Source organism: Bufo gargarizans, chromosome 7 (genome assembly GCF_014858855.1).
Source record: "Bufo gargarizans isolate SCDJY-AF-19 chromosome 7, ASM1485885v1, whole genome shotgun sequence".
In the NCBI taxonomy this organism is placed as follows: domain Eukaryota; kingdom Metazoa; phylum Chordata; class Amphibia; order Anura; family Bufonidae; genus Bufo; species Bufo gargarizans.
The window spans coordinates 43,656,763-43,680,846 of NC_058086.1; the positions used below are offsets into that span (position 1 = coordinate 43,656,763).

At 44.0% G+C, this 24,084-nt stretch overlaps 1 protein-coding gene across 1 annotated transcript; it reads left to right on the top strand.

Annotated features, from left to right (window-relative positions):
• The first annotated feature begins 105 nt into the window (after positions 1–105).
• DNAI4 (dynein axonemal intermediate chain 4) lies at positions 106–23,054 on the top strand. Its single transcript, XM_044301892.1, has 17 exons — positions 106–196; positions 3,042–3,207; positions 5,988–6,178; positions 6,742–6,851; positions 7,192–7,348; positions 7,420–7,559; positions 8,258–8,422; positions 12,677–12,871; positions 13,075–13,208; positions 13,290–13,376; positions 14,407–14,558; positions 15,181–15,335; positions 16,802–16,923; positions 17,075–17,173; positions 19,249–19,475; positions 20,007–20,160; positions 22,965–23,054. Exons 1-17 carry the CDS (start codon positions 150–152, stop codon positions 23,013–23,015), a joined length of 2,352 nt encoding a protein of 783 aa, XP_044157827.1. The 5' UTR covers positions 106–149; the 3' UTR covers positions 23,016–23,054.
• Positions 23,055–24,084: the final 1,030 nt, after the last annotated feature.

The following is a 24,084-nucleotide window of genomic DNA, read 5'->3' on the forward strand; positions in this document are numbered from 1 at the left end:
ATGAAGGCGGGACAAGGAGGGGGTGGAGCTTCCGCCAAACTTAGCGAAAGGGCGGCGCGCCTCCGTTGTTATGGTTACACACAACGCGTTGTTGAGAAGCATCTGCGAGGACCGTGATCACTGACAACCGGCTCTGATACTCCGGCAACATGTCCGGCCCTACCCGGACCCGAGCGCAGAAGCCCGGGAACAGCGTGTAAGTGTCACCGACCTGCTGGCCAGACCCCAGACTATAATACCGCTCCTATGTACAGGAATATAACTGCTATAATACTGCTCCTATATACAAGAATATAACTACTATAATACTGCTCCTATGTACAAGAATATAACTATTATAATACTGCTCCTATATACAAGAATATAACTACTATAATACTGCTCCTATGTACAAGAATATAACTACTATAATACTGCTCCTATGTACAAGAATATAACTACTATAATACTGCTCCTATGTACAAGTATATAACTACTAAAATACTGCTCCTATGTACAAGAATATAACTACTATAATACTGCTCCTATGTACAAGAATATAACTACTATAATACTGCTCCCATGTACAGGAATATAACTACTATAATACTGCTCCTATGTACAGGAATATAACTACTTTAATACTGCTCCTATGTACAAGAATATAACTACTATAATACTGCCTCCTATGTACAAGAATATAACTACTATAATACTGCTCCTATGTACAAGAATATAACTACTATAATACTGCTCCTATGTACAAGAATATACCTACTATAATACTGCTCCTATGTACAGGAATATAACTACTATAATACTGCCTCCTATGTACAAGAATATAACTACTATAATACTGCTCCTATGTACAAGAATATAACTACTATAATACTGCTCCTATATACAAGAATATAACTACTATAATACTGCCTCCTATGTACAAGAATATAACTACTATAATACTGCTCCTATATACAAGAATATAACTACTATAATACTGCTCCTATGTACAAGAATATAACTACTATAATACTGCTCCTATGTACAAGAATATAACTACTATAATACTGCTCCTATGTACAGGAATATAGCTACTATAATACTACCTCCTATGTACAAGAATATAACTACTATAATACTGCTCCTATGTACAGGAATATAGCTACTATAATACTGCTCCTATGTACAGGAATATAACTACTATAATACTCCTCCTATGTACAAGAATATAACTGCTATAATACTGCCTCCTATGTACAAGAATATAACTACTATAATACTGCTCCTATGTACAAGAATATAACTACTATAATACTGCTCCTATGTACAGGAATATAACTACTATAATACTCCTCCTATGTACAAGAATATAACTGCTATAATACTGCCTCCTATGTACAAGAATATAACTACTATAATACTGCCTCCTATGTACAAGAATATAACTACTATAATACTGCCTCCTATGTACAAGAATATAACTACTATAATACTGCTCCTATGTACAGGAATATAGCTACTATAATACTGCTCCTATGTACAGGAATATAACTACTATAATACTGCCTCCTATATACAAGAATATAACTACTATAATACTGCTCCTATATACAAGAATATAACTACTATAATACTGCTCCTATGTACAGGAATACAACTACTATAATACTGCCTCCTATGTACAGGAATATAACTACTATAATACTGCTCCTATGTACAAGAATATAACTACTATAATACTGCTCCTATGTACAAGAATATAACTACTATAATACTGCCCCTATATACAAGAATATAACTACTATAATACCGCTTCTATGTACAAGAATATAACTACTATAATACTGCCCCTATATACAAGAATATAACTACTATAATACTGCCCCTATATACAAGAATATAACTACTATAATACTGCCTCCTATGTACAGAAATATAACTACCATAATACTGCCTCCTATGTACAAGAATATAACTACTATAATACTGCCCCTATGTACAAGAATATAACTACTATAATACTCCTCCTATGTACAGGAATATAACTACTATAATACTGCTCCTATATACAAGAATATAACTACTATAATACTGCTCCAATATACAAGAATATAACTACTATAATACTGCTCCTATGTACAATATAACTACTATAATACTGCTCCAATATACAAGAATATACCTACTATAATACTGCTCCTATGTACAAGAATATAACTACTATAATACTGCTCTTATGTACAGGAATATAACTACAATAATACTGCTTCTATGTCCAAGAATATAACTACTATAATACTGCCTCCTATGTACAAGAATATAACTACTATAACACTGCCTCCTATGTACAAGAATATAACTACTATAATACTGCCTACTATGTACAAGAATATAACTACTATAATACTGCGTCCTATGTACAAGAATATAACTACTATAATACTGCCCCTATGTACAAGAATATAACTACTATAATACTGCTCCTATGTACAAGAATATAACTACTATAATACTGCTCCTATGTACAACAATATAACTACTATAATACTGCTCCTATGTACAAGAATATAACTACTATAATACTGCCTCCTATGTACAAGAATATAACTGCTATAATACTGCCTCCTATGTACAAGAATATAACTACTATAATACTGCCTCCTATGTACAAGAATATAACTACTATAATACTGCTCCTATGTACAAGAATATAACTACTATAATACTGCTCCTATGTACAAGAATATAACTACTATAATACTGCCTCCTATGTACAAGAATATAACAACTATAATACTGCTCCTATGTACAAGAATATAACTACTATAATACTGCTCCTATGTACAAGAATATAACTACTATAATACTGTCCTCATGTGTTTGCTATGTTGTGCAGCGTTTCCCTTTTACACATTGTGGCTGCTTTGCCTTCCTTCAGACATCACATATAATGCCGTCTTTAGTGTATGGTGCGCTGTGATATCCTGAGCATTTTTTTTATTTGCAGGTCGTTATGTCAGAAATGTACATTTTTTCTCATAGATACTTCTCGTTTTCCACAGGCCAAAGATGGTGTCTCACGTCAAGAAAATTATTAACATATCTGGTTTTGTGACGCAAAGCAGAGCAAACCGGAGCATGATGGGAAGCAGAAAGAGCATAAGCCTTCACTTTGACAGCAAGAACATGGATAAAAATTCTGTCTCAAGTGGAAAGCAAGTGATTCCGGCAAGTATGATGAAAATAACCGGGCCCTTAATGGGGTTATCCAGCCCCTATAATGACCTCCCAATGCCCGGGCCCCTCATATAGGTTATACTTACACCGCTCCTCGGCACCTGCGTCGCTCCTGCTCCTCACACGGCCGCTGCTACAACTCTGTAGCATCACCCGTGATGCTAGTGAAGCTCGTCCCCGTCGCAGCCTGCTATTCGCTGCAGTTACGAAGGCGAGCAGGTAATAAATTAGAAGAAGGCAGCGGTCGCATGGAGCGTGGCCTTCTCTTCAAACAGCTGATCGGCGGTGATGCCGGATCCCCGCCGATCTGATATTGATGATCTATCCTGAGGATAGGTCATCAACAGGGGCGTTGCTAGGGTCTCAAAAGATCCGGGGCACAAGCCCCAATAAATATGCCCCCCCGCACTATGCTGTACTTGCTATACAGCGGCACTTACCTGTCACATCCAGGGCCTCCAGGTGACGTCTCCTCTCTGTCATCATCTTCTCCATTCGGTCTGGACAACTTCTCTCAGCCGCCTCGTCTCTGCAGAGTGTGACACACAGACATCTTAGCTTCCTCACTTTCTATCATTATCCCCCAACTGGAGTCCCCACAGTGTTATCCTGCTGCTTGCTATGCCAAAACCTCAACCCCCCCCCCCCCCCCCCATACCCCCAAATACTATCCTAAAGAAACATTACTGCCCCCCATAGTAATAGTGCTCCTCATAGTCCCACCAATAGTAATTCCCTTCTAGAATGCCCTTATTAGTAACACTGCCCCAACCATTAATAATACCCTCACAGAGTCCCTAGTAGAAATAAGGCCCCCTATTGTTCCCCCAGTGGTAATAAAGCTCCCTACAGACCCCACAGTAGTAATAAGGCCCCCATAGTGCGCTTAGTAGAAATAAGGCAGAAAAGATTCGGTACAACTTATAATTTATCCATTTATATCTCTGCTCATTCTGGCCTAGAAGTCCAGGAGGCGGTCCTATCAGTGATTGACAGTCTTCCTTCTATAGCTGTGCATACAGAGATAGCTGTCAATCACTGATAGGACCGCCTCCTGGACTTCTAGGCCAGAATGAGCAGAGATATAAATGGATAAATTATAAGTTGTACTGAATCTTTTCCTATACAACTATCTATCATTCTGCTCCGCTCCTTCTGCTCTATAACATGCTGCCTGCAGATTACTTTGTGTTTTTATGGTGACAGGATCCCTTTAAGGATGCAACTCTTTTGGTTCTTAACGGGAACCTGTCACTGGGATTTTGTGTATAGAGCCGAGGACCTGGGTTGCTAGATGGCCGCTAACACATCCGCAATACCTAGTCCCCATAGCTCTGTGTGCTTTTATTGTGTCAAAAAGACGATGTATATATATATATATATATATGTAAATGAAGCAAGTAAGAAGCCCAAGGAGCTGTTACTAACGTTTCCGGAGCCCAGCCACCGCCCGCATCCTCCGAATCTCCTCCTTTCTCCCGACGTCACAAAGCTAGAGCGTCATAATCTCGCGATGCACTAGCTAGCGCATGCGCAGTCCGTTCCCTGAGGCTGATGCCAGCACAGGGAAGGAACACTATGCCGACACTACGCATGCGCTAGCTTGCGCATCATGAGATTACGGCGCTCTAGCTTTGTGACGTCGGGGAGCAAGGAGGAGATTCGGAGGATGCGGGGTGGTGCTGGGCTCCGGGAACGTTAGTAGCCTTCTTTACATATATATAAAATCGTTGTTTTTTTTTTACACAATAAAAGCACACAGAGCTATGGGGACTGGGTATTGCGGATGTGCTAGCGGCCCATTTCCTCAGCTCTATACACAAAATCCCGGTGACAGGTTCCCTTTAGAGGGGTTCTCTATGATTATTCTTACATTTCTCCCCCATCCCGGCAGTACCTGTGAAGAGAACTGCTCCACACAGCCACATTCCAGCTTTCTTGCTCCCAGGCACTTCATGTCTGGTTCCAGTGTTAGCTTCAACATGGACTGTCACGTGTGCCTCTGCATCCAGTGACTGGTCTCAGAGGTGACATGTCCCTAAGAGGCATGGCTCTGCAAAGGCAGTCATTGGATGCAGCAGCAAACATGACTCACTCAAAACACAAAAGCTAACAGTCGGGCATTGAAAGTGCAGTGAAGACACAGAGCTATAATGGAGTTGGTTGGTGGGAGCAGGTAAGTATAGATCTCCCCACAGGGACCACTGGTGAGGGAATTAAAAAATATAAATAAATCCTGGACAAACCCTTTAAAGGCTATGTACAGTACACCTTTAGGGGCATTTTTTTTTATTATTGCATTGTACTGATTTTGAACAATTTTTTTTTTTCAATTGGTCTTTATTGAAAATATAGAGCCCTTTTTTCTGTACAGAGCTGGCATGCTCTATAAGAACCCTTTGGCTTTTATGTCTTTTCCGTCAGGCCAGGATCTGACGGGCTCCTTATCTCTGCTCTCTGACCTCTTGAACACTCTTACTGAAAGTGTTTATGACCTTTTAGTAATTTAGAGATCAGGGTTATTAGATGACCAGCACCAAGTGAAAGTACCAGTCACACAGCTAGAAAAACTGTAAACCCATTGTGACAGAACAGCTCAATATTTTTAATAGAGGCCAATTGAGAAAATAATTTTTATCCAAAAATGAGTAACATGCAACCATTAAAAAAAATTGCCCCAGAAGGTGTACATAGCCTTTAAGGCTGCAGTGATGTTTATTTTTTTCATTGTTGCATTCCGAAAGTTATACTTTGTTTCTTGTTTCCCTCAGGTTTTTGATGAAGAAGGAAACAATGTAACACCTCGTGCATTGTTTCAAGCAGAACCGGGGGCTGCACCCTCAAAGCAGGCAAAATTATTTACCCCGCCAGATACATCCGCTTTTACTGCATCCGACTTCTTCTCAACCATGTCCCTGCAGCAAACTGGGTTAACGGCCAGCTTTATCGGGCCATTTTCAAGGTGAGTGAAGTAGAGTACATTCGGATCACTATGTCCTTCCTTGTTGTTATAGGTGTGGTCTGTGGACTCGACCGTGATCCAGTGGGGCCACCATTGACTGGTTGACACATTTCTGCCATATAGCGCTAAATAATCTATTGATAACTGCCGCCATGGGGAAAAATACTGCAGCTGCAGCTCCTCCTCCCCCATCTTTCCTGCCCTCTAATTTCTATTTTATAGTAGATGGATTTTTAGATGTGAATGAATGGATTTTTTGTTTGTTATTGCAGCAGCATCCCCCCTCATCTTTGCTTTTTTTTTGCTCTTTTAGGCTAATTTCACGCAAGCAAGTGAAATTAGACCTGTAAGGTCTATGGCCAATCCAACCCTGGTCATATATTTATATGTACTCCTGATTTACATATCATTTTCCTAGAACTCTAGAGGAGCGGTGAGAGGCCTGTAAGACTCCTTATGCTTACCGGAAAGGAGAAATAGTATCCCCCAAATCATGTACTACTGACTGATGGGGAAAAAATATAACAATGGGTGTGCTTTTTAAAAAAAATCTTTCTTTTCAGGTCAACTTTTGGAGGGAGCAGTATGTCAAGATCGAGTCAAGAGGCTGAGTCACTTTCAGAAGATATAGAGGAGCCAGGTTTCAAGCGTGACGTTGGGCTCAGCTTACCTGGTAACACCACATAAGTTGACCATTACATTCATAGATTGTCTGTCATACAACATTGGGTGTATGGTCTTGGGGGATTTTCCCAATAGTATATTTTTATAAGATCAACAGCCCCAGTGGCTGCTTACCCATTTCACCTTCATAGACAGGGGTCTTAAACCTTCGGGAAAGGGTACAGCTTTCTAAAGTGTTCATAGATGAACGTTAGCAGAACCTGCCAGTTTCATCTTGATCACTTAACTAATTTATATGGAGGTGTCTTGACCTTCCACCCAATGGCAGAAGTTGGGGTAAAGAAAGATCGAGCATCATTCTCAGGTTTATGTAAGTATCTCTTCCACAGATTTCCACCTAAAACAAGATGACATACCAGAACAACAGAAGGAAGAAGATCTAGATAAACCAGTCCATGTCTACCTGACTGAGACAGACACAGTATGGCTGCTGGACATGCCGGCAGCTGTGATCACCAGCGATGACCCACAAGCAGAATTAATCAAGTATGACCGCACACATTGAATCGTAATGACCCGTCTATGTGGACTTTAAATTATCTTTATTTCTCATTAAGCTTGCGGAACCAGACCTACTCGGATCTCTGCAAGAACAGAGCCGGAAATGATCGCTACATCGAGAGGATGATGCAGACCATTAACGGGGCACCGAAAAGCAAAGAGGTCCAGTGTGAACGAATTGTCCTGGAAGATGTCGGTAAGGTTTTACAGTAGTAGGGCGCATGCACACGACCGCGCCGTGGTTTGCGGTCCGCAAATTGCAGATCAGCTACGGGATGGTGCCCGTGTGCGTTACGCAATTTGCAGAACGGAACGGGCCGCCCATAATAGAAATGCCTACGGGCAAGAATAGGACATGTTCTATTTTTTTGTAGCCCCACGGAATGGAGCACCGGATGTGGACATCACACGGAATGCTGTCTGCATCTTTTGCGGCCCCATTGAAGTGAATGGGAACCAAACCACATTCGTGTGCATGAGCCCTTAGGAACATAATAGCAAAAAAAAGGTAATATTAGGATATATCTACTATATGTATTCACAGTAGCAAAGGTGCACAGAGTGGCTTGGGCCCACCCTCAGTGCACTTAAGTGCTTATTTGCATGTAGATTCATGCATCGGCTTAACATTGAATTTAATCCAGGATCCCTTTAATGAATGCCTTCATGTGTCATGACTGATGGAGCACATTTGATCACCTTGATGAGAGGATGGTCTCTTCCTGACTCACAGTTGGACATCAGATAATGCACTACCCCTTATTGTTCCCCGCTTCTGATAACGAGTCACCTTTTATCTAAAGTAAAATCACTTTTTTTTCTGATTGTCACACATGTAAAGATGGACAATGCCAATTCTCAGAGCTGATCAGAATATTCTTGTCATCTGTGTAGGTGTCATGGCTTCAGTTTGGGATCTGTATGACTCCTATAACTCTCCAGAGAGCGCACTGGTGGTAAATCCTGTCGTAGAGACACCCAGCAGATCAGAGAGCGTCGCCAGCAGCAGGTCCAACACCAGCAGAAAGACAACATCAGTGGCCTCAATGGACAGAGGAGGTATCTGTATGAATCTGCATTATCTGTTCTGAGGGTCTGAGGTTTGGGTAGGTTGACTCTCACGTTGAACAGATCCGGCAGAGAACAGCCTGCCAAAGTTCACTGACTCCGAGCTAGCTGGATACTTTCACCGCCGGACCTCATTGACTATAATAGGATACAATAGGGGATCTGACTGCTTTCCGGCATAAAGGCCAGTTTTCGGACGGACAAAAACCGGTTTTATCCAGCTGAAAGCCAGCATTTTACCGGAAAGTGGCCAGATCCCTGCTGGATCCTATTATTGTCAATTGGGCCTGGCAGTTAACGGCAGTATCTGGCTAGGCCGGATCCAGTGAACTCTGGCAGGCTGTTCTCTGCCGTAACAGCCTGCCAGATCCGTTTAACGTAATGGTGAACCTAACCTTATGTCTTCTCACAGACAACCTTTTCATTATCAGAGGGTCCAGCTCCCCATACCTCTAGCAAACAGTTTTTTTTTTACAGGGGCAGATCTGAACAGCCGTGCATTTGTCTTGCAGGGGAAATTTATCATCAAAGGCTATGTACACCTTTGGGGGCAATTTTTATTATTATTGCATTGTATTTATTTTGAGCTAAAAATATTTTTTTCAATTGGTCTTTATTAGTAACAGCGACTGCTGTACGACGCTGTTTCCCTGCTTACTGCCACGGTCCCGGGCGCCACGCTCTTCGGTGATCGGTGGCCAGTGCTTCCCTGTTACCGCTGCAGTCCGGGACACTGTTTGTGTGAGTGATGTTTATTCTGAGGCTTCGGCTCCACAGCTTCCATTCAGCCCTGGACACAGCATGAGTTCGGCTGGTTTCATGTGTCACTGCTCTAAGGGCAGTGCGCATCACTCAGCCCTTTATTTCCAGATGCCTGAGTGTCAAGGTCCTAGTCTGTTGCTAAAGAACTTGATAACCACTTATGTTCCTGACCTATACTGGTCCATGGACTCCGCTTATCGTCTGATCCTTCTGCCTGCTTGCTCTGTCTCTCCCGTTGCTGACCTGGATTGCCTGACTTGTACCTATGCCTCCTGCCTTGACCTTCTGCCTGTTTGACTACGCCTCTGCCTCATCCTTCGGTTCCTGCTCTGTTGCTCCTGGTAATGACCCTGCCTGTCTACCACACCTGTACTGCTGGTACCTATCTCAGGTATCTTCTGGTCCGCCTGGACCAGCTGCTACTGACTCTGGGACTGCTCTGGATTGACACCTGGCAACTACCCTAACGGCCCAAGTCTATCCTCACCATCAGAGGCTCTAGCGAAGACCAGGTAGTTTTTTTGTCACGCCCCTCCAGAGTGCAGCCAGTCAGTAGCCGTGTATCTCATCCGCTGATCCGCGACATTATTAAAAATGTGGAATACTTTTTCTTGTATATAGCAGAGGTGCTGTAGTAGCAGCCTGTGGATTTTCTCTTTTTCCGTCAGTTGGGGAACTTACGACTCCTTATCTCTGCTCTCTGACATTATAAACACTCATTATAGCTCAGATCTTATCTTACTGACTGATAAGAATGTGGCTTACATAAGTGTTTATGACCTCTTAGTAGTTTATTTTTAGTTTATTTTTTAAGTTTATTATTTAGTTTACTTTTTGTATTTTATTTATTAAGGTTTATTAGATGACTGGCACAAAGTGAAAGTACCAGCCACACAATTAGAAAAACAGTTAACCCTTTGGGACAGAATGGCTCAATATTTTTAATAAAGGCCAATTGATAATATGATTTTTCGCTAAAAATGAGTAAAATGCAATCATAAACAAAAAATTGCCTCTGAAGGTGTACATAGCCTTTGAATGACACCTTCTCAGGCAAACGGCCACAGCAAATACCACAGCTTTTTAGCAATTGCCTACTGTGGCTTGTAGAGGAGGTTTCCCGAGTGGTCGACCTCCCCTATGATGTCTGTTTAAGGGATTTACTGCGGTTGGACTGATCAGATATTTTTTATATACAGTACAAACCAAAAGTTTGGACACACCTTCTCATTCAAAGAGTTTTCTTTATTTTCATGACTATGAAAATTGTAGATTCACACTGAAGGCATCAAAACTATGAATTAACACATGTGGAATTATATACATAACAAAAAAGTGTGAAACAACTGAAAATATGTCATATTCTAGGTTCTTAGTAGCCACCTTTTGCTTTGATTACTGCTTTGCACACTCTTGGCATTCTCTTGGTGAGCTTCAAGAGGTAGTCACCTGAAATGGTCTTCCAACAGTCTTGAAGGAGTTCCCAGAGATGCTTAGCACTTGTTGGCCCTTTTGCCTTCACTCTGCGGTCCAGCTCACCCCAAACCATCTCGATTGGGTTCAGGTCCGGTGACGGTCATCTGGCGCAGCACCCCATCACTCATTCATTCATGGTCAAATTGCCCTTACACAGCCTGGAGGTGTGTTTGGGGTCATTGTCCTGTTGAAAAATAAATGATGGTCCAACTAAACGCCAACCGGATGGAATAGCATGCCGCTGCAAGATGCTGTGGTAGCCATGCTGGTTCAGTATGCCTTCAATTTTGAATAAATCCCCAACAGTGTCACCAGCAAAGCACCCCCACACCATCACACCTCCTCCTTCATGCTTCACGGTGGGAACCAGGCATGTAGAGTTCATCCGCTCACCTTTTCTGCGTCGCACAAAGACACGGTGGTTGGAACCAAAGATCTCAAATCTGGACTCATCAGACCAAAGCACAGATTTCCACTGGTCTAATGTCCATTCCTTGTGTTCTTTAGCCCAAACAAGTCTCTTCTGCTTGTTGCCTGTCCTTAGCAGTGGTTTCCTAGCAGATATTCTACCATGAAGACCTGATTCACACAGTCTACTCTTAACAGTTGTCCTAGAGATGTGTCTGCTGCTAGAACTCTGTGTGGCATTGACCTGGTCTCTAATCTGAGCTGCTGTTAACCTGCGATTTCTGAGGCTGGTGACTCGGGTGAACTTATCCTCCGCAGCAGAGGTGACTCTTGGTCTTCCTTTCCTGGGGCGGTCCGCATGTGAGCCAGTTTCTTTGTAGCGCTTGATGGTTTTTGTGACTGCACTTGGGGACACTTTCAAAGTTTTCCCAATTTTTCGGACTGACTGACCTTCATTTCTTAAAGTAATGATGGCCACTCGTTTTTCTTTACTTAGCTGCTTTTTTCTTGCCATAATACAAATTCTAACAGTCTATTCAGTAGGACTATCAGCTGTGTATCCACCTGACTTCTCCACAACGCAACTGATGGTCCCAACCCCATTTATAAGGCAAGAAATCCCACTTATTAAACCTGACAGGGCACACCTGTGAAGTGAAGACCATTTCAGGTGACTACCTCTTGAAGCTCATCAAGAGAATGCCAAGAGTGTGCAAAGCAGTAATCAAAGCAAAAGGTGGCTACTTTGAAGAACCTAGAATATGACATATTTTCAGTTGTTTCACACTTTTTTGTTATGTATATAATTCCACATGTGTTAATTCATAGTTTTGATGCCTTCAGTGTGAATCTACAATTTTCATAGTCATGAAAATAAAGAAAACTCTTTGAATGAGAAGGTGTTTCCAAACTTTTAGTCTGTACTGTATTCCTGTCAGGAACATATCGGAGCCCGCTATGTGTCACAGGGCCTGCTATAGGTGGGGCTCGCAGCCTCCTCCCATTGTATTAGTGATCTTACTTTGAAGGTATGTGGGAGTTTGGTTGTGAGTCGGACCTAAGCACCTATCGGACAGTGTTCACACACTATAGGTAGGTCAGCGTTAGGTCCCGTGCTACACTGAGTTGCCTTGGCGGGGTGCGCGGGCTCCGATATGTTCCTGACAGGAATATATTGGCTAAAATCTGATTTTTTAACATCAGTGTGAGGGTTTAGCCTTGTATTGTCAGTTGCATACTATTGTGGTGCGTGCACCATTTGCAAGTTTAAACGTTTTCCCCTATCCACAGGATAGTGGGTAGGGGATAACAGGCCTGTCTGATCAACATTGCCCTTTCTGAATCGCTCGGCAGTTCGAGCATACAGTATGTGCTGATGGGAGATTGCCGAACATTGTATCCCCGCAGTCCTATAATGATTGGTTGGACCCCCACTAATCAGATAGTTATCCGCTCTCCTGTGGATAAGGGATGACCTTTAAACTTGGTACAACCAAATAGAAATATCTTGACTCAGTGGCCTACCTTAGATTTGTATTTTAGGGGGACACTCTCTTATACATTTTGAGGTTGATATCTGTGTTTTGCATCTTATTTCAGACATGTTCTCCAGCACCGTCACCGATCTAGACAGATTATCAGTCGTCCATCTTCCAGATGAAAGTGAACCAGACGGAAAAGAAATCTTACAATCAGAGAAGTTCCAGCAAGACCTTTTCATCATGGAGCGGGTTGTGGTCGAAAACATATTTCAGGGGAAGCTTGCGGCGTATCGGCAGCTGGCGGTTATTATAGGTGTGTATGCATGTGTGTACAGCCATTGTACCAGTTCTCATGTACAGTGCATTTGGAAAGTCTTCAGACCCTTTCACTTTTTTTAAAAAATTTTATGTTCGACCTTGTGCTAAAATAAAAAAAAAGTAAAACTTTTTTTAGATTTAGATTTTATTCTTAGGTCGCGGGTACTTCACTTCCTTCTAAAACCATTTATTTGACAGATCCAGAAGCCGCAGATGATACAGAGGTCATACCCAACGTCACGTCCCCCAGTTTAGACAGATTGTGGTCTTTTGTTTGTGAGGTGACTAAAGGACACAATGTGAGCAGCACCTCATGGAACAAGAAGAACCCGGTACGTACCATCAGAGACGTTAAGGCCGTCGATCGTCCCCGCCTAAGCTTCTCCAATTAATGGCGCACTCTCCTTGTACAGGATCTTCTTGCTGTTGGCTACGGACAGTTTGGCTATAAAGAACAGAAGGGAGGGCTGGTGTGTTGCTGGTCACTGAAGAACACAACGGTAAGACGTTTTCTTCATTTTATGGGCAAGCACTGCTGGTTTCTCCATTCTTGCAGTCCAATAGGATGGAATTTCCAATGGAGCCTCCAACACAAACGTAACCAATATTGATGACCTGTCCTCAATATAGGTAGTTACTATCTGATCGGTGGGGGTCCGATCCCCAGCACCCCAATGATCAGCTGTTTTAAGAGGCCACGGGGTGCTCCTATGAGTGCTGCAGCCTCTCCTAGGCCAATGACTTCACCTTCATTGGTTTATATAATAATCAAGTGAATGGCCCTGGGCTGCAATACCAAGCACAGCCACTTTACAATGTATGGCGCTGTGCTTGGTAAGGCTACTTTCACACTAGTGTTTTTGCTGGATCCGGCAGGGCTCAGCAAAAACGCTTCCGTTACTGATAATACAACCATCTGCTTCCGTTATGAATGGATCCGGTTGTATTATCTGTTACATAGCCAAGACGGATCCGTCATGAACTCCATTAAAAGTCAAAGGGGAACGTATCCGTTTTCTATTGTGTTTGAAAAAAGGGGTCCGTCCCCATTGACTTGCATTGAGGGTCATGACGGATCCGTCTTGCTCCGCATCCCAGGACGGAAAGCAAACCGCAGCACGCTGCTCTCCGGTATGAGAACGGAACAGAAAGCATTTTGGAGCGTTCCATTCTGTTCAGTTACGTTTTGTCCCCATTGACAATGAATGGGGACAAAACGGAAGCGTTTTAATCCGGTATTGAGACCCCATGACGGATCTCAATACCGGAATATATTATCGCTAGTGTGGAAGTAGCTTAAGCTTCAAACAGCTGATCCAAGGGGCGCCAGGAGTCGGGCCCCCATCGATCAGATATTGATGACCTATCTTGATGATGGGTCATCAATATTTTACTCCCAAAAAACCCTTTAAGTCCCAATGCTGCAAACACCTCTTTTCAGAGTGATGCTGCCCCCATGTGGTTGGTATTGTTATTAGGTAAGTATTGTAAGGATTGAAGACACTTTTTATTTTATATTTTTTTCTTCAGTGGCCAGAGAGGATTTACCACTGTGAGAGTGGAGTGACTGCCTTGGATTTTTCTGCATCGTCACCAAACTTGCTGGCAGTCGGGATGTATAATGGCACGGTGGCAATTTACAACGTGCAGAACAAAGAAAATGTCCCAGTGCTGGATAGCAGGTATGCAGTGAATAACGGCGCAGTTCCTTTGCTGAGGCACACTAATACCCCCAATACTATGCATCTAAGTCACCCTATCCTCATTACAGCTATGGCTGCAAAATATGATGCAGCAGTCAGTAATGTCCTATTCTAAATAACACGGGGCATCTGTCAGCAGATTCGTACCTCTGACCCTGGCTGACCTGTTGCATGTGCGCTTGGCACCTGACTTCCCCTAAGGTCACTCAATGTGCAAAGAGAGTGACAGTTGCAGAGAGAGCAGAGCCTCTAGGGGTAACAGTGACGCCCCCATTGCTCCTAAAGGCTCATTTGCATATATTAAAACATCACTTTTCTCAGTAATGTAGGGTAATATGAACATGGGACCAACACGGATGCCTTCAGCTGCCAAGCGCACATGTAACAGGTCAGCCGGTGTCATAGGACACGTTCTTGTGCACGCTGATCTCAGGTGTTGGGCCCCTAATGATCATACATTTATCACTTTTTGTGTGGACAGATAATAAATATTGTCCGTTGTCTCATCCCTTTAAATTCGATAGTCTCTGGAATATGTTCAGTCTTTCTACAATAACCTCAGGATCAGAAGGAAGCAACATTTACTTTTGTGTCTTCTTAGTGACAACCCCAATAAGCACACGTGTCCGGTGTGGCAGGTGAAGTGGATCGAACAAGACAGCAGCCTGGGGGAGGATAAAGGGGAGATTCTGGTGTCGATATGTGCCGACGGCAGGATAACAAGGTGGCATATCAGGAAAGGGCTGGATTGTAGCGGTGAGTGTTAAAGGCAGCAAGCGTCCGGCATTGGTTCACAGTGTCACAGGTGGAACAGCCTGCAACGTGGGTCACTTTGGTGTCCTGCTGCTTGGGCTGTGTGCATGAACTTGTGTCGCTGACAGAATGACTTAAAGGGGTTGTCCAGCTTTTGGGACTTGTTTAAAAGACTCCTGCAGCATGTTCTACCTGTTGAAAAAACGAATCTTCACCTGCTCCCCGCCACTCCATTCCGGCTCCGTGGCTCTATTCAGTGGTATTCTGGTCCCCGTCCTGTAGACTTCCAGACGGAACGCGTCAAGTGTCCCAAAAACTGGACAACCCCTTTAAGCCTATGGCCTTCTTTGAATTTCGTTTTATAGTTTATATATAGAATTAATCTACACATAATTTTAAATACATTACATTAACCCCTTAATGCGGCCTCTTTTGGGCTCGAGGAGCATTTTATTTAAAGAGGTTGTGCACTAATTTCCAGACCTCTCAGACTGGTGGGACCCGTGTTGGTTATCATACTTACCTGATCCACGGTGCTGGGTCCTGGCTCATTTACGCCCCATGTAAACTTATTGTTTGACACCACTGCAGCCAATTACTGGCCGCTGCTCCCATTGCATCATGTCCAATGGTTATGTGAGTGATGCAAGGGGAGCAGAGCACCGCCACGGCCAGTGATTGGCTGCAGCAGCGTCAAACAGGAAGTTTACATGGAGGGGCCAGAGACAAGCAGCAGAGGCCGGCACCCAGCACCAGGGATCAGGTAAGTATGATCACCAACGTGGGTCCAACCAGTCTGAGAGGTCTGGAAATTAGTGCACAACCCCTTTAACTTTTTCTTACTTTTTTTTTTTTTAAACTCATGGTAACTAATGACCTATGTAAAACTCACAAAGGTGTCCAAGCTGTTTATGATGTTAAAGGGGTGGTTCACTCCGGGTAATCTGTGTCTATATGTCCTATAAGGGTGTGATCACATCACAGAGTGGGAACATTAGTCCGAGGAAAAAGCTGCTGCAAAAAGTGTCTCTTGCTCTGGAGGACTTGGTGCAGCCGGATTACACATAGGAGACCTATAACACCGCATTTAGCATCCATTCACACAACAGTATCCGTTTTGCGGTCTGCAAATTGCAGATCCACAAAACACAGATACCGGCCGTGTGCGGGCCCATGTTTTGCGGTCCCGCATATTCCGCCTTGCATTAGATATGCCTATTCTTGTCCACAAAACGGACAAAAATAGGACATGTTCTATCCTTTTTGCGGGGCTGTGGAAAGAACAGACGGATGCAGACCGCACGCTGCGTGCTGTCCACATCTTTTTAAAATTAATGGGTCTGCATCTGATCCGCAAAAAATGCGGATTGGATGCAGACCAAAATATGGTCGTGTGAATGGACCCTTACTGCGCACCAGTGACCACAGACAAGGCTCTTGTATGATTGGACATTTTCTCTTTACGGCAGATCTAATGAGGTTGAAGCGCACGGGAAAAGACAGACTGAAGAAGTCCACTGGAGAAAAAGAGAAGAAAGAAGCGTTTATCTCTCGGCAGGCTCCCGGGATGTGTTTTGACTTCCCTCCGATGGTATCTGCTAGTTACATAGATAGTTATAGACCTGTAGAAAGTTGCTGAACTTTTTATGATATATAATGGAGTCTTCTATTATAATGATTTATTTGTGAGATTTTGCCGCTGTTTGCTACAGCGCTATGTATGAACATTTCTGTCTTCCCAGGACTCTAACATCTATCTGGCTGGGACTGAAGAAGGACTCATACACAAGTGCTCCTGTTCATACAACGAGCAGTTTCTAGATACATATCAAGCTCATAAGGTGAGATGGTGGGAGACGCTCTTCTCCAAGGTCCCTTGTACATTGGACACGTCACAGTTCTGCTTCTCCATTTGTAGTTGTAGCAGCTTTACTTCTCTTTACTTTATCATTTTCTGGGAAAAACAGCTGTACATTAGCTGGGACAATTCTGTCCCTTGCAGGCCCAGTAAGTCCATGCATTGCAAAGACAGCCCATTGAAGCATGCAATGCTTCATTTGCCCTGTGGTGGCGCTGCAGGGAAATCGAATACTTACTGTTCACAGAATAGAGTTCATCACTGGATCAATTAGTTTTCATGGATCCTTCTAACAAAAAGTGACTGTGAAATACAGAGCACCCCTATAAGGATAGGACCCACACCGAATGGTTCCTGTTAATTAGACGGACAGTAGCTGTTTTATGAAAATATCACGGCTGATTCTCTGATGCAATTATGGGAAGAGCCGAGCCTTGTCCCTGGATAATTAGATTTTTCTCATCTTACTAAAGTACATTTCATAGATTGCCTCGCGCTGATTTAATTTATAAATGACTTTATTCGAGCCGAGAGCTGGAGGTGATTCACTTCTGGTGCCTACGTGACCCGAGTCTCTCTGTGTGGATGAGTAATCTGACTTCTAACCATGTCTGTAGGCATGCGAGACCGTGGGATGCATAGGAAGACGTGGGCCTACAGAGACCGGGGATTGGGGTCCCCTATACATATCTGTATCATTACAGAGCAAGCACAGCCCTCCCCCAAATAAAAGGATATAATGTGAAAAAGCGATTACAAAATCTAATTTATTTGTAAGGGGTTATTGGCTTTGGAATCCATTTTTTAGCCGATTCGCTGTAATCTGCAGGCGTACCCTTCTACAAGCACTCAGCCTCCACATGGCAAATTCAGTATTACTTGAAAGCTTTGGGCTGCCCGCACAATGGGCACGGACGTGAGTGAGAAATGATCTTTTTACTTGATCTTTTATAGGGTTATTCCCATCTTATAAAAAGGATATATCATCATTTATGGGGGGCCAACCTCTGGGAACCCCACAATCCTGAGAATAAAGGGGCTGCAGCTTTGGCAGTAGCCTGGCCACCAGGGTGTGCAGGGGGCTGCTGCACGGCCCTATTAAAGTGAATGGGGCCATCTGCAGAACAGTGAAGTGCTGTCCCTTTATTCTCCGGATTGTGTAGGAACCTAGAGGTCGAACCCCCCCCCCCCCCCCCCCCCCCCAATAAAATGATATCATATCCTATAGAGATGGGGAATATCCATTTACGTTAGTCTCTGCTGCCAGAGTTCTTAAAAAAACTTTTCAGCTATTTCTTTCTTCATTTTATCTGTTTCTGAGAAAGCTGGATAACAGTGATCATGGCACCTTGTCACTGAGCCCCCCTAGTTACGCATCAATATTGAGCGGTGGATGTATCACAGAATTACAAGGGCAGGTTTACCGTTCAGGAATCAGAGAAAATCTTCAATGGAAGTTATAATGGTGGCCATATTGGTTGTCACCCAGCTTTCCCAGAGTCCGATACAATAAAAAAATCATGCTCGCAGTTTTGTATAACTAGACAGAAGAGGACGACACAAAGACTTACAATTACAAATGATTCTTTCCTTTTGGACACTGAAATGCTGTTTTAGTAAAATTTACATTTCATTTCATGTAAGGCTACATGCACACGACTGTTGTGTGTTTTGCGGTCCGCAAATCGCGGATCCGGAAAACATGGGTGGCGTCCGTGCGCGTTCTGCAATTTGCGGAACGGCATGGACAGGCTATAATATAACTGCCTATTCTTGTCCGCAAAGCGCGGACAAGAATAGGACATGTTATATTTTTTTTGCCGACCACGGAACGGCGCAAAGGATGCGGAAAGCACACGGAGTGCTGTCCGCATCTTTTGCAGCCCCATTGAAGTGAATGGGTCCGCATCCGCGCCGCCAAAACTGCGGCTCAGATGCGGACCAAAACAACGGCCGTGTGTATGGGGCCTAAAGGTAAGGAACCAAAAAAGTAGCAAATGTGGATTTTCTTGGCAGCAGCTTGGTACAATGTACATGTTCTCATTTACGTGCCTGTAGGGTCCCGTGTATAAGCTGGCGTGGTCCCCGTTCTGTGCAGACGTCTTTCTTAGCTGCTCAGCCGACTGGTGCATCCATTTGTGGCGTCAGGACATCTTAACTCCAGTCTTAACATTTTCCGCTACGACCAATGCCGTCCATGACATCATGTGGTCTCCGAGTTCACCGTTGGTATTCGGGGCAGTCAATGAGAATCGGGTGGAGATCTGGGATTTAAGTGTCAGCACGTAAGTAACCGAAGAAGTCTAGTATGCAGCTTTCTAATCTACTGTATGTCCTGTTTTAGTTTTTTAAACTTTTCAAGATCTCTGCTTACTGTCAGTAAATCAATGCAATGGTACATCCATTGGATGGCACATAAACAGGAGCTATGCTGTCAGCAGCGCCATCCTGCTGCAACAGCCAAAATCAAAGATAGCTGTGCCAGATATGAACTATCCTGCGGAAGGGGATAAGTATGTGATCAGTAGTGGCCCACCGATCATGAGAACAGGGGATCTTGATTTCCGTAAATGAATGGACCGGTGGTTGGGCATGTCTGCTGACGCTCTATTCATTTTTTTGGGGATAGCGCTCAGTATCTCCAGCAGCTCCATAGAAGATAAATGGAGCAGCAACAACGGACATGCCCAACCGTCTCCTTCATTCAGTCACATCGGCACCCCCGTTCACATCAACTGCTGAGACCCCCTAAATCTCCATAGCTGTATACAGTACAATTCTGTTATCTAATATTGTCCATTATTTCTCTCTTAAAGCTTAGATCCGATCATTGTCAGCTCCGCTAACCCAGGAGTGAAGCTTACCACCCTGTTATTTGCCAGGAATACAGATTGTGTCCTGATAGGAGACAGCGATGGACAAGTCGGCGTGTACACCCTGCGGAACGTGTCCGGCGGAGAAGCGTCACAGGTGAGTCTTGTGTAGACGCTGCTGGTCTTCACTATGTTGGGATCAGCTCGCTATCATTAGACCTGGTAGCAGCATTGAGCTGAACTAGTCCTGCCCATAGGGATAGATGTACCCAACTGGAGAGTTTCACCACCCTTCACCCTACTACCTGGGCTTCCCCCAGCTCAGAACTGTTTTCTTTGGCCACACTCCCTACAATTTTTATTTAATTCTAGGGTTTCGCAAATCCTGTGATACCTATGGTACGTTCAGACGCTGCAGATTCTACATGGAAAAGTTGGGAAAAATTGCTGTACAGTGCAAGTGACTGGGGTTTTACAAAACCCCATTCACATACAACATAAACAATCTGTGCAGATTTCCGAATCCCCAGCATGCCCTATGTATCTCCGATTTTCCACATTCCACATTCATTTGCAGTGTAAAATGTAATACAAGTAGACTTTGCAGCAGATTTGTTGACTTTTGCAGCAAAACCTGGGAGTGAAGTGTACGGTTTCTGCATGCGGTTTTGGAAGCCAAAATCAGGAGTGGATCATAAAGGCCCCTTTCACACGGGCGAGTATTCCGTGCGGATGCGATGCGTGAGTTGAACGCATTGCACCCGCACTGAATCCGGACCCATTCATTTCTATGGGGCTGTGCACATGAGCGGTGATTTTCACGCATCACTTGTGCGTTGAGTGAAAATCGCAGCATACTCTATATTGTCCGATTTTCAGGCGACACAGGCCCCATAGAAGTGAATGGGAAGCGTGAAAATCGCATAGCATCCGCAAGCAAGTGCGGATGCGGTGCGATTTTCACGCACGGTTGCTAGGAGACGATCGGGATGGAGACCCGATTATTATTATTTTCCCTTATAACATGGTTATAAGGGAAAATAATAGCATTCTGAATACAGAATGCATAGTAAAACAGCGATGGAGGGGTTAAAAAAAATAAAAAAAATAATTTAACTCACCTTAGTCCACTTGCTCCTTGTGTCTCCTTTGTTGAATAGGACCTGTGGTGAGCATTAAATACAGGTAAAGGACCTTTGATGACGTCACTCCGGTCATCACATGGTACGTCACATGATCTTTTACCATGGTAAAAGCCCATGTGATGACCGGAGTGACGTCATCAAAGGTCCTTTACCTGTATTTAATGCTCACCACAGGTCCTATTCAACAAAGGAGACACGAGGAGATGCCGGGCTTTGCGATCAAGTGGACTAAGGTGAGTTAAATTATTATTATTATTTTTTTAACCCCTCCAGCGCTATTTTACTATGCATTCTGTATTCAGAATGCTATTATTTTCCCTTATAACCATGTTATAAGGGAAAAAATACAATCTACAGAACACTGATCCCAAGCCCGAACTTCTGTGAAGAAGTTCGGTTTTGGGTACCAAACATGCGCGGTTTTTCTCACGCGAGTGCAAAACGCATGACAATGTTTTGCACTCGCGCGGAAAAAGCGTGCATTTTCCCGCAACGCACCCGCCTCTTATCCGGGCCAAAAATAAGACGCCCGTGTGAAAGAGACCAAAAGGAAACAAAAGACAAAGGTCAGATATGACTGCTCCGGTTTTCTGAGCAGAAACCTGACCACGTGGCCGTACCCTCATAAGGCAGAGCAATATGCCGTTCAGGGTTTTTGGAAAGCCGGATGACAACCCACTGTAATGGCTGCACTTGGCGGTTACCATTTTTTAAAGGTGCATTCCTGTTTCAGCCATTTATGGCCGAGATCAGAACACTTGTCATATGTGGTGGCCAGAAGCAGTGAGTGGGCTGTGCTATTTCCTTAAAGGGCCACTTCAACAAGTGGCTTTTATCATGTAGACAAAGTTAATTGTGATTTCCCATATTGCTTCCTTTTCTGGCTTCATTAATTTTTCCATCACGTTATACACACTGCTCGTTTCCAGAGGTTATGACCACCCTGCAATCCATCAGTGGTGGCCGTGCTTACAAACTGTAGGAAAAAGCTCCGGCCTCTCTGGTGGTTGGGACTGTGGGAGCAGACATAAACTCCAGTATCTGTGCTGCCGCGGTGGCCATAACCCCTGGAAACGAGCAGAGTATAATGCGATGGAAAAATGAATTAAGCCAGCAAAGGAGGCAATATAGACAATGACAATACATTAGTAAGTGCCTTGTATTCACTTCCTCTACATGATACATGTCATTTGCCGAACTGAGACAACCCCTTTAATTCCCATTTTCTATGTTACAGCGCGGCACTGCCTGCTCGACTCTTCCACCTGAGGTCAGCACATATGACGGGTATTTCGACCTCAGCCATGAATGATTTGGAGGGGAATGCTCTTGATCAGGCTCAACCTGCGGCCCTCCAGCTGTTGTAAAACTACAACTCCCACAATGCCCTGCTGTAGGCTGTTTGGGCATGCTGAGAGTTGTAGTTTTGCAACAGCTGGAGGGCCGCAGGTTGAGCATGCCTGCTTTTGATTATTCAGTTGATGATAACCCAGCATTTTAGGATTTGACTTTGCCGATTTGTTTGAACAGGAGGGGAGAGCTCATAAATTTCTGACAAGGCCGAACCCTTCACCCCAAAGTGCACGTTTTACTATGTTTATAGGAAGCGACACATAAAAATGACTCACCTTCTCTGAAAAAAACCCTTTACCCAAGTGACTCGTGGTCTCTAAGTGCGGTTTTATGGTGGACGTCAGGATTTATGAGAAGGGCCCTTATGCTGCCATGTTAATGATCTGTATAAATCTGCATGTTTTATGGTCGTCTCACCCGCAGACCGTTCCCGCTTTAACCGGACATTTCTTCTCTTCTACAGGTGAACGCTTTATATGAGCTGATTGAAGCGACTCTGGCAAGTCAGCTGTGATCTCCGGCCAGGAGCGGTGATGTCACCACATGAGGCAATAAAACATGTACATTTCCAAAGTGACCGACTTTTGTGTCTGTTTATGAACAAGGGGCACATTTACCGGTGAATTTCACATATGTTATCACCTATAGCCAGCAGGTTAGATCGGTGGGGCTGAGACCTCTGGGAACCCCACAGTTACTAATTCTTCCCCACCTGGTCTGTGGGAACAGCAAGAGGGGATGGAAGTTCCCCGTTCTACTGATCAGTAGGTATCCTAAAGTTTAGTCCGCCATCGATCTAACCCATGTTCACAGCGACTAACCCCTTGAATATCGGTGAGGACATTTTGCCGATGGCAAGCATAGACATAAAAGACTCAGCTATAGGGATGAGCGAACTCGAACTGTATAGTTCGGGTTCGTACCGAATTTTGGGGTGTCCGTGACACGGACCCGAACCCGGACATTTTCGTAAAAGTCCGGGTTCGGGTTCGGTGTTCGTCGCTTTCTTGGCGCTTTTGTGACGCTTTCTTGGCGCTTTTTGAAAGGCTGCAAAGCAGCCAATCAACAAGCGTCATACTACTTGCCCCAAGAGGCCGTCACAGCCATGCCTACTATTGGCATGGCTGTGATTGGCCAGAGCACCATGTGACCCAGCCTCTATTTAAGCTGGAGTCACATAGCGCCGCCCGTCACTCTGCTCTGATTAGCGTAGGGAGAGGTTGCGGATGCGACAGTAGGGCGAGATTAGGCAGATTAACTCCTCCAAAGGACTTCACTTGATTAATCGATCGATCTGCAGCTGTGCATCATTGAGCTGCTGAAATTCAAATGCTCACTCACTGTTTTTAGGCTGCCCAGACCGTTTGTCAGTCACTTTTTTCTGGGGTGATCGGCGGCCATTTTGTGTCTTGTGCGGTGCTGCGACCAAGTGCATCCAAGCTGCGACCAAGTGCATTTAACCCTCAATGGTGTGGTTGTTTTTTGGCTAAAGCCTACATCAGGGTGAAGCTGTCACACCAAGTGCATTTAACCAGCAATAGTCTGTTCATTTTTTGGCCATATACTACATCAGGGGCAAGCTG